The sequence below is a fragment of the Neophocaena asiaeorientalis genome, unplaced genomic scaffold, assembly GCF_003031525.2.
Source record: "Neophocaena asiaeorientalis asiaeorientalis breed wild unplaced genomic scaffold, Neophocaena_asiaeorientalis_V1.1 scaffold50, whole genome shotgun sequence".
Classification (NCBI taxonomy): domain Eukaryota; kingdom Metazoa; phylum Chordata; class Mammalia; order Artiodactyla; family Phocoenidae; genus Neophocaena; species Neophocaena asiaeorientalis.
This window is the reverse complement of record NW_020172717.1, coordinates 1,343,872-1,357,958: the sequence shown is the minus strand read 5'-3', so window position 1 is coordinate 1,357,958 and position 14,087 is coordinate 1,343,872. Positions and strand designations below refer to the sequence as shown.

Here is a 14,087-nt window from a genome sequence, read left to right as displayed (position 1 = left end):
AATAGCTTTTTTGAGATGACAGAGAATGGATAGAGAGAGCTGGGCAGATAACATTTATCTACATTTTAACAATGCTTTCAACCCTGTGCTGCATATCAGCATGCTGAGAAATTAAGAGACGAATTGTATCAATGATGTAATAGACTGAATTTCTAGTGGCTTATAGGTTAAAAATAAAGGATTATTATTCTTTCAGATGCAGAAGTATACACACATACACATACAGATGTATCTCAGGTTTCAATTTGCAGCTAGACTAATATGAAATAAAATAAATGTAGCTTATACATTAATCATTTTCAGGGAAGTTTAATTTGATAGCATTCAAGTATTTAGACAACTTATAAGAAAAAAATTCTGGAAGCAAACAACAGCAACAAAGAATCTGGCTAGTAATTTGCTTTCACCCACAAAATATAGGCAAAGGAAACCTACTTAATGAAACACACCTTTTATCCTTCAAAATTAGTGTCATATAGGTTGTTTTACCAGTAGAATTTTTCTTCAACATTTGTGATAATAATTTTCCTATGTTTTTTGGATGCACAGAAAATTCAGTGAGCTCAGGTAAAGACTTGATAAATCCATACTAGCAAATATTGATAGTATTTTGAAATTCACTGATTTCTTTTTGAATGGTTGTAACTCTTTAGAGAAACAGTCTAATGAGTGAGGTCCTATCTTAGTGAAAAGACATAACAAGGTTGGGTTATACTTTCAATGATGTTATTTGGAATCAACGGCAAGCTCAAGTTAAGTTATTTAAGCATGGATTTAAAAGAAGGAAGGGTAAACTGGTCATTCATTCGTCCATTCATTCAGTTGTAAAATAATTAAGAAACTGTGTATCTACTACATGCTAGGCATCGTGGATACTAACTAAATCCTCTACAATCCTAAAGTTTATATTCTAGTTAGAATGATACGTTTAAAAAGATGCTAATTAAAACAGCTATGATTGGAGGGTTGTGCTTTTTTTTTTAACAATTCTCAGGTACTGAAATGGAAAAGGTTACTGTATATCACAGGCTATGTGCAGGGTCAGTTTGACTTAGTGAATGTCTAAATGAAAAAATATTTTCAAAAGAATTACAATATAACCTTCAGTACCTATAGTTACCTAAATATTTTAAAATTCTTTTAAAAGATGTTTAGAACTAATTTAATGAAACAAAAAAGAGCGACACCATTAGAAATATCAATTGACATCATGTAAATGAGGGGTTCTGAAGTATTAAAGTTTCTTTGAGCACTTAAAGCCAGTATTTTGGAACCCAATATCAGGCTTCAACTCCTTGAAAGCTTACAGAGGAAACAGTTACTAGGGCAAGCATTCATATTATATATTTTTTCATAACAATAAATCACCTAGCAATTTCAGTATCTGTGGTTATCACATCAGTGTCATCCGTTTTCAACTGGTTATGACTCCGATTAAGATCTGAATTAATGGAATTACACTAATAACTATCGCAACATATATTCACTGTGTTGGTTGATAATAAGTGCCACACTTATAATTTATAGCACCACAGTGTTTTATAAGCACTATTATGTTATTAATTAGTTACACTGATCAGAATACCACATAACATAGTGGTACTAAAATATTATAATTTGCTTAGACTACTTTGCATCTATTATTATATCTATTTGTACTACGGGTGACCATAAGCATAACTGAAATCAGATAGATTGTTTCCACTAACAATACCAAAATATGCACTTCAGAAAGCCAAAAGAACAGAATTCTACAGAGGATTTTTGCCAGTGGAATTCACTTGTTTTCTTAATACACCATAAAATTAGTTGACCTAGGAAAAGAGTATAAAGTCAGGATTTAAGGGGGTCAAATAAGGTGAATTCTATATATACATTTATATGTATAAATTAGTTCACATTTAGTTCGAATCTACTTATTTGTAGTGTTCTGCCACCTAAATCTACAGGGTTTTGTTGTTGTTTGTTTTTTTGGATTTGCTTTGAGGGCTTGGCTCTGACGGAATGCTGCTATTAAGCATTCTAAACCATCATACTTAAAACATTTTAGGTTCCATAACATCTCAGCTTCCATTTGTAAGTTGGGGGTGTAAATTTTTTCTGCTTGTCATAATAGAAGGTATGCGCTAAGGAAAAATTCTCAACTTTCAGATTTAGACAACAGCACTCAAAACCAGTATTTTGGGACACAGTATCAGGCTTCAACTCCTTGAAAGCTCACAGAGGAAACAGTTATTCTGCTAATTAGCCAGCAGAGTGACATGATTGTCAGTCCAAATGCATCATCCACTAACTGACTGAGAAAGAGTTGTGTGGATCTTGCTTTAAGCACTGTAATTTACAACAGTATATACAAAGCCTCTAAGAAGGAAACAGGCGAAATTTTCACTTACACAAATCATAGCAAACTAAAGGGGAAATACAAATTTGTTAGAGGAGATAAAAATGTGTTAGATTTCTTTGTGTAATATTCTTGGGTGGTGGCTTCAATGTTATTTAAAGAAATAATCTACAAAAATTATGATGAATTTCTTAGTCTGAATTGACTGACATTTGACATTTCATATTTTATTGTTACCTCTTAACAGCTTTTTTATGTAAAGTCGTGTTGGCAAGGGGATTCTTCTTCATCACTGCTAAAATATTTCAAAATTTTCAATCCATTTTTATGACTGATTTTGATAATTTAAGATAAAAGTTAGAAGGAAAGAAACCAACACCAGCTCCACTTTATAATTTTGTATCTTTCCAGTCTGCCCAGATGCTTATCACTAGGATGCTTATAAACTAATCTTATGCTAGAAAACATCAGTGTCCAAGACATTGAATACAGTGTGATACACTGTGTCATAGTTTAGGTTCGTGAAGTAGCATGAGGTATCCCCTAAAGCACTTGATTATATTCTATGAAGAGAATGAAGAGAATCATGCAAACAGTGACTCCTCACTATGACTTCTTTGAAACAAAATGAACACATGTCTTTACCTTCCTCCTTTCTTCTCTTTGCTTCTTCTTCATTTCTTTCTCTGGCTTTCAATGCTTCATCAGCTTTTGCTGAAACAAAAACAATAAAATTTCTGCACTTATTTTATGCCTATATCGTGGATGAAAATACTGGGAAAAGGGAAAATAAATTCATTACATATTTCTTGTGAAGTAGTCAGAAGGAAAAAAAATGGCTGAAAATCTGAAATATACCTTTTACAATCTTTATTCAGACTATTTACAATATTTATTTAGAATCTTTGAAGCTTAATTCAAGATAATCTTTGCACAAAATAGAAAGAGAATTTAAGCAACAGAAGTTTAATGATGGCATATAAGCTGGGAAAAACTGTTGGTCATTAAAAGTCATCTGATTTGTCAGTGTAATGCACCTGTTTTAAACTTTGGGGGAAAGTTCTTAAGCTACAATTCACATTTGAAATATAAGAAGCTTGGTACATCTTTGGAACAGTATCAAATTAGGTAGCATATTATTTTTTTTCATTGCATATCATAGTAGCAGTTCTTTATTCATGTTATGACAGCATTTGGTAAAAAGAATCTTTTTCCCTCTAGAAACCTCTTCCCTTATTACTTATCTACTAGTTGCTCAACTGCAGGGGTTTTCAAACACTTTACTACAGATGTTAGAGAAGATTAAAAATATACAGCACAGTAACAAGGGACTATCAATATACTCTGTAAATTAATTAAATTTCTGTTCTAGCACATCATTTATTCCAAAGCATTAACGTCTCAAAGGAGCGATTCTCCTTTATTGCCGGCTCACTGCCTGATGAGTGAACTAAGTGAAAATAAGTCTCTAATAGCATTATAGTTGATGAAATATTAAGTTAAAAAAGTATTGCCTTGTCAAAAGAAAAAGAATCAAACTGTGCCAGCATTAAACTTTGGATGAGCCTTTATTATAATGATAACAGCAATGTAAACCGTGATTTAAAAAATAAAAACACTTACTCTTTAGCTTTTTGCTGCATATATTTTTCCTATGCAAAATCAGCATATCCTGTTGAAGTATAAAACCTGGCTTAAAAGAGTAATTTAAAGAAAATACACACCTTATACATAACTATTTTTCTTCAAAAGTTTGAGTTTTCACTGTCATCATTGACAGTTTCTTAAAATGTAAAACTTATATAATGGTGTTGTGAAGTGTTATATCCAATTACACAGACATCTGTTTCCATTTACAAGCTTTAATACATACTTAGACTGCATTTAAAGTCATGAAATATTAAAACTTTTATGCCACTCTGTATCATTGCAAGAATCTATTAAATTAGATAATAAAAACAAACCACCAGTAATTCTAAAGACTTTTACTTCATTTACACTTTATTCTCCCTGGTAGAAGGACAAGGATAATAGAAATTCCATTTAAATTCAATTTTGGTTATATGTGTAATTGTAGATATACCCCTTGAGTCATGTAAAATGCTCAGCTTATGTTTCCTTCAAATTATCCCGCTCAGATTCACATTCTACTCCTTACAACCGTCTTCAATATGTATTAGCAGAGCTCATTAGACTGAAATTTAATAATGCAAACATCAGGTGGATTTCAAGAACTTCCATTAACAACGTAAGATGGATTGCTTATATATAGCTCTTGGGCCAACTGGGCACAATTTAAATTCAATAAACTACCCTGCCTAAATCTGATTTATCTATTTCACTATGCTGGTTTGTCCTTTCTTACTGATTTGTTGCTATACATGGACAATTCATTGGAATATTGTTTTATATGGTTTTCTTTAAACTGCAAATGGCTCTTGTGCTGTGGTTAAATATTTTATGTGATTGAGCTTCAGGCTGTCAGTCAAGATTCCCAAGTATGTATATGTGTGTATAAATAAAAATACTTTGAATTATGTAAAAATATAAATAATTAATTTTAAAAACACACACTTGAAAATTTTATCAATAATCAGTATGTTCTCTACAAAGGATCTGAATGAATTCACCTGAAGAAAACTCATTTATTCAAACTGAGTCATTAGGATAAACTCCTCATCGATTATTAAGGGAATATGGAAGAAATATTCTTTTTTTCCTTTTTGCTTTATGGTATTATATTTAAATGTGAATAAGGAAGAACATATGGTCGTTCATACATGACTTAGTTTATCCTAAAATTTTTAATATTCTCTAAATTGTGGCAATCCCATTCTACAGATGGGCGATATGGAATCTCATTAGCTGTACCACAAAATTTGATACCAAAGAACTCAACTGGTAAGTGGTAAGATCTATTCTTACAATTTATGATCAGTCCTTTTGGACTTTACAGCAAGATCTATGGTAAAGCATATCATTTACCAAAAGTACTTACATTTTCCACTAGCCTTGTACAAAACCTCCAATTCCTTGGCTCTTCCAAACTCCCCAGGCTAACAGTGCCCTCCTGTCTTTGCTTCCTTCCCTACCCAACCTGAACCCCAAGATCATCATTTCAATTCCACACTTAACAACATCCTCATCTCCCTGATTCCTTTGTTGCTGTGCCAAGCTGCTACCAACACATCTGACCAGTTTTTCTACTTTTGCTGCAGAAGCTCCCTACGAAATGGTATATACATGTTATTGGCTATACTAGAAACCAATGATTTAGAAATTAATCTGCATCCTTCCATGTTGCTTCTTCTTAATCAGCATCCACAGTTGCCTTCCTTACTAAGGAAGTTTCCTACAACTTACTAAACTTTCTCCACTGCAAGTGCCAATAACCTCACACCAGCTCCCTCGACTCCCTTATATTTTCTCAGCTTCACTCCCATTCACCTCCAAACTTTTATGTTCAACAGTCCTTATTTCTTTTTTTGCCTTGTTTCAGAAAGTAAATCCATCCACTTGTGCTTTAGAACCTACTCCCTTCCATACCCTTTAGGGTTCTTTCTGTTTCTCAAGGTTCAAACTCACTCTTCTCTATCCTCAGACTATAAATACATTCAAGTCTCACAAATCCTGTACAATATTTACTCTTCTTTCAAACAGCTACTGCCTTTTCTTGTTCCTGTTAGATTTTGCCCCCACAGCTTTTGTAATGGTCCCTAAAAACTCTATAATAGCCAAATCTAATGGTTATCTCAGTTTTACCCTGCTATAATCTCTCCAATTTTTTTTTTAAACAGTTAACCAACCACATCTTTATCAAAATGTTCTCCTAATTCTAACAATCAGCCTTTTTTGGCTGCTGTCTCTTTTACCCACCTTTCATTTCTTGGAGTTCTGTTGCTATGCAGCCTTGTAAATAGAAGGTCTAAAATGTAACCCATGTGTCTATCATAGCTCCAGTTCTGGCCTCTTTCCAGACGATCAGAAGTTTTTTCCCAATTACTTCCTGAATACCTCCACATAGATATTTCAAAATCGTGTTCATGATTGAAATCATAATCTTTCCCTCAAACTTGATCCTCTTTCCTGGGTATTTCCCGTTTTCTCTCAGGTTAGAAACCTTTGTGACACTATCCTCCAAATCATATCCTCATGCAGTACATCGACTGACCAGGAGTTCCATCAGATTCCACTCCGCAGATTATCTCCAGAATCCAACCAGTCCTTTGCATTTTCATTGCCAATATTCATGTTCAGGACCTCATCTCTTTTCACTTTGAATAAGAAAGGAGCTCCTGGGACCTCCCTGCGGGCGCAGTGGTTAAGAATCCGCCTGCTGGGCTTCCCTGGTGGTGCAGTGGTTGAGAGTCCGCCTGCCGATGCAGGGGACACAGGTTCGTGCCCCGGTCCGGGAAGATCCCACATGCCGCGGAGCGGCTGGGCCCGTGTGCCATGGCCGCTGGGCCTGCGCGTCTGGAGCCAAAAATAAAGAATCCGCCTGCCAATGCAGGGGACACGGGTTCAAGCCCTGGTCTGGGAAGATCCCACACGCCGCGGAGCAATTAAGCCCGTGCGTCACAACTACTGAGCCTGCGCTCTAGAGCCCGTGAGCCACAACTATTGAGCCCACGTGCTGCAACTACTGAAACCCACGCGCCTAGAGCCCATGCTCCGTAACAAGAGAAGCCACCGCAACGAGAAGCCCACGCACCGCGATGAAGAGTAGTCCCCGCTTGCAGAAACTAGAGAAAGCCCATGTGCAGCAACAAAGACGCAACACGGCCAAAAATAAATAAATAAATATATTAAAAAAAAAAAAAAGGAGCTCCTATTTGATCTATGTACTTTTAATACTATCCCTCTAATGAACCCTTTATATTACCACCAGAGCAAGGAATGTATTCCTTTTATGTATCCCCAGTAGCAAGCACAGTATGTAGAAATGAAATGCTCAACAATTACAAAATAAATAAATCTAGCATTCTAAATACTATCACATCACACTACCTCTGAAGGCGCCCTGCTGTGCAAATATATGTAAATCCAATCTCCTTAGCATACCTTCTAAAGCCTTTCACAGTCTGACCTCAATGAACTTTCTAGCCTCATCATTCACCAATTTTTTTTTTGGCCATGCTGTACTGCATGTGGGATCTTAGTTCCCCCACCAGGATTGAACTCACACCCCCTGCAGTGGAAGTGCGGAGTCTTAACTACTGGACCGCCAGGGAAGTCCGTTATTTATCAATTCTCCTTCATCACTTCAAGGATGCATGGCCTTGTGGGGCCACACTGCCTTCTGTCTGTATTGCCATGCCTTTGTTCTTGCTGGAGTGCTCACCTTATTTTCTCACTGAGAAAACCTTATCAGAAATTTTTAGTTCAACACCCTCTTCTGTGAAACCTTCCCTGATCAACACTCCTTGCCTTCAAATAGATCTGACTGCTCCCTGCTTTCTTCTTAGGCACTTCAGTGCCTTCCTTATGGAATGAACAATACTTTATTCCTTCAGTAGAGAAAATATGCATCTACTTGAGTGCAGGGCACATAGTAAGTGTGACAGAAATTGTTAAGCATTCCCTTCTTCATGAGTCTTTAGGCAGACTATATTTTCTAGTCTTTCTTGAAGAATACACTTGTATTCAACCAATGAAGTGTGAATATAAGTGTATCATGTTTCCATACTTGGTCTACAAAAAACTCCCATACATCCTCATTCTCTTGCCCTATCCATTGGCTGAATAGAGGACTCATGGAGGGCCAACCACAAGATAAAAGAAATCTGGGTCACCAAATTTCTGCAAGGAGTAGTGCTTTCCTAATGACTTGCATTATATTGTGATATAAGCACAAAACGAATATATATGTATATATAATACATATGTGCATATATATTACTCATTGAAATATGGCTGATTTACAATATTGTGTTAGTTTCAGGTGTACAGCATAATGATTCAGTATTTTTGCAGGTTATACTCCATTATAGGTTATTACAAGTTAATGAGTATAATTCCCTCTACAATACAGTATATCCTTGTTGTTTATCTATTTTATACACAGTAGTTTGTTTTAAGGCATTGAAATTGGGGGTTGTTTGTTATAGCAGTTTGTGTACCTTGCCTATCTTATGAGAGGAAATCAACAATATGAAAAGACTGAGAAGGTATTCAATTCATCTCCTACTTTCAAAAGGACTGTATTAAGATTCCCAGAGAAAAATTTTTTATAAGGGGTTAACAACCCTCATTCAGAAGTTCTTTTCTATAGGTAGTCCATTTTCTGACACTGCACCACAATGAACAGACCAGAAATGTTGAGGAATTCTTAGAAAACAGAAAGCAGATGGGATCAGATCTATGGAGAAATGATTAGAGGAAATCACAGCCCAATCATATTCAGAAGACTATACAGACATTGGAGAAGGTCCAGGGATGCTTTTATTTTAGAGTCAGCGGAGACCAGGAAGAAGGTAGGCTTGCGGCAAATGTCAAATGGGAAATTATGACTGGAGCAGCTGAACAATGGCACCTTCCTGTATACGGTAAGAATGGGTATATAGGCAGTGTTTGTCCACAGGTTAAAGCAGTGAGTGTAGAAGGTGTTAGGCCCAGTGAAGCAAGGGCTGATAATTACTAACTCCCCAAAGGGATGACAAGTTACTAATGTGTCCTTACAAGCAACACATCTTGTTCCCTGATACAATCAATGGAGACTGGGTATAATGAGCGGAAATGGCAGGATTACAGGGATTGTCAAATATAAAGATGAATGACCAACCTAGAACTATCAGACATTCAAGGAAAACCAATCCCTTGAGACAAAACGAACAAAACAACATAAATAACAATTACACTAAAGAACAACTAAACAGAGGAATGAGAGTTAATAAGGCAAACAGTGTATATAATACCCTTAAAGTGATTTGAGAAGATATTAATTGCATCTTGGAAATTAAAAATTTTTTTTTTTTTTAGTACGTGGAACTTTCTCTGTCGTGGTCTCTCCCGTTGCGGAGCACAGGCTCCGGATGCGCAGGCCCAGCGGCCATGGCTCACAGGCCCAGCTGCTCCGTGGCATGTGGGATCCTCCCGGACTGGGGCACGAACCCATGTCCCCTGCATCCGCAGGTGGACTCTCAACCACTGCACCACCAGGGAAGTCCTTGGAAATTAAATTTTGATGATCAAAATAAAACTCCATACATGAGCTGAAGAGCAGGATGAATATAGCTGAAGATTAAATAAGTGTATTATAAGGTCTAATGAGGAATTTTCCCTGAATGAAGTAGAAAAGAACAAAGAGATTTACATATAAGAGGAAAATGAAGTGATGACATCATCATCATCATCAAAGCTAACATTTATTGAAGGCTTACTATGTGGCTTTGTGTTTGTATGCATGTGTGTATACCACTTATTCTCATATTGGCTCTATCGCCATTTTACAGAGGAGGGAACTGAAGTAAAGTAGAGAAGTAAAGTAACTTTTTCAAGGTCATAGAGGTAGAAGCATAGAAGATCCGTATGTTCCGATATCCATCTAAGAAGGTACTGAGATAGATTTGTATGTATTGATGATATGGAAAGATCTTCAACACAAATATTAAGAATAAAAAAGCAGGTTGAATAGCAATATATAGCAGGATCCCATTTACTGAGCAAAACAAAGTATATGAATATATATGTAAATGAATAAAAAGAAGACAGGAAGTATGCATAGAAAACACTGAATTTACTTGCCTAAGCTAGAATGTGGCAGAGCAGGGTTTCTACCCAAATCCAACAGGTGTGCTCTTTATTATATTACCCTTATTTTAAAATATATATGTACCCTAATACTCCGTCTACAAACTTAAGAAAATTATTCTCTCAAGATATTGAAGTTTTGTGATACTCTAATATCAGTTTTGGAACCCAGAGAGAAATGTTCTAATGAACTCCAAATAAAAACATCTAGAAAAATGTATACCTTGGCTTATTTCAGTTTAATATAATTCTTAAGTGTTTTTCACACTAACACTAAGAAAATGACCAAGACACTAGGGTATTTCATAGGCACTGCTGTGTCAAAATATCTTAAGCAATGATTGTAAAACAGGATGATTTATAATCAGGATACTAGTATTACATCTAGCATTGTCCATCCCATCCTTCACATGTATATGGACTTTACTGGATTAGTTATAAATATACATTTGAGAAATTTTTCTAATATTTTTTTATTTCCACTACATTTACCATGGCACATGTTTATTCAGTTCAAATGTTGTCATAGGCTTTAAAACAAAATGTGAGTAAAACAGATATGATATAAACAAACAATAAAGAGTCATTTCCCAAAAAACTCTAAGTAAGGGTATTTTATCTAGGTAAGTTATTAATCTGCATATTTTACTGATGAAGAAATAAAGGGTCCAAGAAATTTAAATAATTAGCGAAAGGTCAGAAGGACTAAGATTCAGAGCCTGTGAATTCTAGTTTAATGCTTTTTTAAAAGCCTATTTCTTACCTATTCACTCACTTGGAAGCAAATAGTAAACAAAATTAGAGAATAATGAACTGCTTCCATGTATAAGTTACTATTTATAGAGAAACTTTTATCTGAATATACATTATTCAAAATCACATGGGAACACTGTTTGCAGATGACATGATACTATGCATAGAGAATCCTAAAGATGCTACCAGAAAACTACTAGAGCTAACCAATGAATTTGGTAAAGTAGCAGGATACAAAATGAATGCACAGAAATCTCTTGCAGTCCTATACACTAATGATGAAAAATCTGAAAGAGAAATCAAGGAAACACTCCCATTTACCACTGCAACAAAAAGAATAAAATACCTAGGAATAAAGCAAACCTACAGAAGGAGACAAAAGACCTGTATGCAGAAAACTGTAAGACACTGATAAAAGAAAATTAAAGATGATACAAACAGATGGAGAGATAGAACATGTTCTTGGATTGGAAGAATCAACATTGTGAAAATGAGTATACTTCCTAAAGCAATCTACAGATTCAATGCAATCCCTATCAAACTACCAACGGCATTTTTCACAAAACTAGAACAAAAAATTTCACAATTTGTATGGAAACACAAGAGACCCCAAATAGCCAAAGCAATCTTGAGAAAGAAAAACAGAACGGGAGGAATCAGGCTCCCTGACTTCAGACTATACTACAAAGCTACAGTAATCAAGACAGTATGGTACTGACACAAATACAGAAATATAGATCAAGGGAGTAGGAAAGAGATATGGGGATATATGTATATGTATAACTGATTCACTTTGTTATAAAGCAGAAACTAACACACCATTATAAAGCAATTATACTCCAATAAAAATGTTAATAAATAAATAAATAAAGGTGGTGGTCTGTGTTTTATGGGAAGAAATTTATAAAAATATGTGACAAATTATATTAACTTTGAATCAATAGTGGCATATATGCTTTTAAGTAAATCATTATAGATCTAACAACTTGGTTGAAAAAAGGACAAGAATTTTGAATCCAACGAAATGAAATTACTAGGAACATCAGAATTGCAAAGGCCTTATATTTCTTTACTTATTTGAAAACAGCAACCCCCAGATGTTTCTACAAGTCTAGATATGAACTTAAAAATGACAACAGAGAAAAAAAACATTTAGAAAATAGACTTGTATTAGATAAGAAACAAGAATGACTTTCAGAAAGAATAAAATTATAATTAATATAAAAATGTAATGTTAAAAGAATCCTAATAGGCTGTGATCTTGAAGGCTTTTTCTCAGATGTTTTTGCTGGGTTTTACCTATAGTTCCTGTACTTATCTAGACCTCAACACAGTAGATAACCTAAAAACTCACTAGCTAACACTATCAAATTCATTGATAAAATTGCTCATGGACATAGCTGCTCCTTCTGCATGTTTAAAGCTTATATAGCTATAGTTATAATATTAGCTTCCCCAGTGCCTCTGCCTCTTTTGCACACAGAGCATAGAAGAGAACATATCAATACAAATGCACACAAAACAAATACATGCATTGACAGACATAAACTGTCTTGCACGGTGAAGGAAAACAATTTAAAAAAACAAGTGTACACGTAAAAGTGTTCAGTCATGTCTTGTATTTGAAATGATTATTCTGAATCTGCCTCAAACAGCATCAGGTTCAACAGTAACTACAACTGAAAAACTATTTCACAAACATGAAACTGAAGTGATTGCAGAGCTACTGCAAAAAAAAAAAAAAAAAGCCATCATTCATCAACAGTAAATGCCCTAGAAATATTAATTTTTGCTAGATCACCTTACAAGCAGGATTCTTTTCATTAGTTCCTTCGAGTGTCCATCCAAAACAGATTTACAAACCAGATAAAACAGATGACAGAGAAAATTCTCCAGCAGAATACTGTACCCTCATCGCCGAGCTACATGCTAAGGATTGAGAGATGAAGAAGTTTAAAGACAAGATAGGGAGGGAAACGTAAAACCAAACACACACCTGTATACAGGTACTTTGGAAGTAATGAAGAAAGAGAATATGATCAGGGAAGACTTCTAGGAAGAGGTGATACTTGGGCTGCCCATTATAGGATAAGTGTTAGGAGGACAGGACAATCATTTGGTTCATGAACCAGCTCAATTATATTTTATGTTTTATTTTACGGTTACAATCCAGTCCAGAAGGGCCTTGGAATAAACAGTAGTAGAAAGCCAGGAGGTATGCTGTCACAGGCTCCAAGGGACATTTAACCAGGGACAGTGCTATATCCCTAAAGGGTGCTGCCTAGTGCCAGGGAGACCTTATCAATTCAAAATGACAAGGCAAGAATGAAGTTACAGTAAAAATCATATGCAGTGCGAATTCTCAGCAAATCATAAATGTCTGGAGCTAGAAGGAATCTTTGAGATTACACACAGCATGTTCCATGGAATACTAATTTCTCATGATTCTTCATTTAAACAAGGTTCCACAGTGGAATTAGACTGGGTAACACACTACTGAATCTTCCCTCCTGGAAAGCTACAATGCTCATCAACAAATTTAAAGCTAAGAGGTACTCTATAGGTAGAAAAACCTGTTTAACTTAGTTTAGCCTGTGTTTCCCCAACTTAGTTTTTTACCAAAGAATGATTCTTTTCCTGCAATATAAACAAAGAATATACTTTGGGGGGCTTCTCTGGTGGCACAGTGGTTGAGAGTCCGCCTGCTGATGTAGGGGACACGGGTTCGTGCCCGGTCCGGGAAGATCCCACATGCCACGGAGCGGCTAGGCCCGTGAGCCATGGCCGCTGAGCCTGCGCGTCCGGAGCCTGTGCTCCGCAATGGGAGAGGCCACAACAGTGAGAGGCCTGCGTACCGTAAAAAAAAAAAAGAATATACTTTGGGAAATGCTAATCTAGTCTAATGCTTCCACCAACTTATTTTAATTTTTCCCTAACTCAGATTTTGAGGTATAAAAGTATTTCATCATATAAAATTATTTTCTTTTTCTTTTTTTAAAAAAACCTCCCATTTGAATATTTGAAGACAGGGACCATTACTTCTAAAGCATAATTATCCTGAAGTCTAGAAATGATTCTGTAGAATCTCATGCTTTAAGTTATATATAACTCAAAAGATCATTAACATTTACTTCTGCAAATTGTTAAAACAGTAATAAATGGTGGTGATGGTAAAAAATTATGGATACAATGAAAATGACAAATGGAAAACTAAAAATTTATACAGCATCTTCTAATCCTTTTC

The 14,087-nt window shown here is 35.4% G+C and overlaps 1 protein-coding gene across 1 annotated transcript in view; it reads right to left on the bottom strand.

Moving 5' to 3' along the window:
- RSRC1 (arginine and serine rich coiled-coil 1) overlaps positions 1–14,087 on the bottom strand; it is a 433,291-nt gene that overhangs the window by 64,004 nt on the left and 355,200 nt on the right. The window contains exon 7 of the mRNA XM_024740166.1: positions 2,987–3,055. Within this exon, the coding sequence (XP_024595934.1) occupies positions 2,987–3,055 (69 nt within the window). The remainder of the gene's footprint in view (positions 1–2,986; positions 3,056–14,087) is intronic.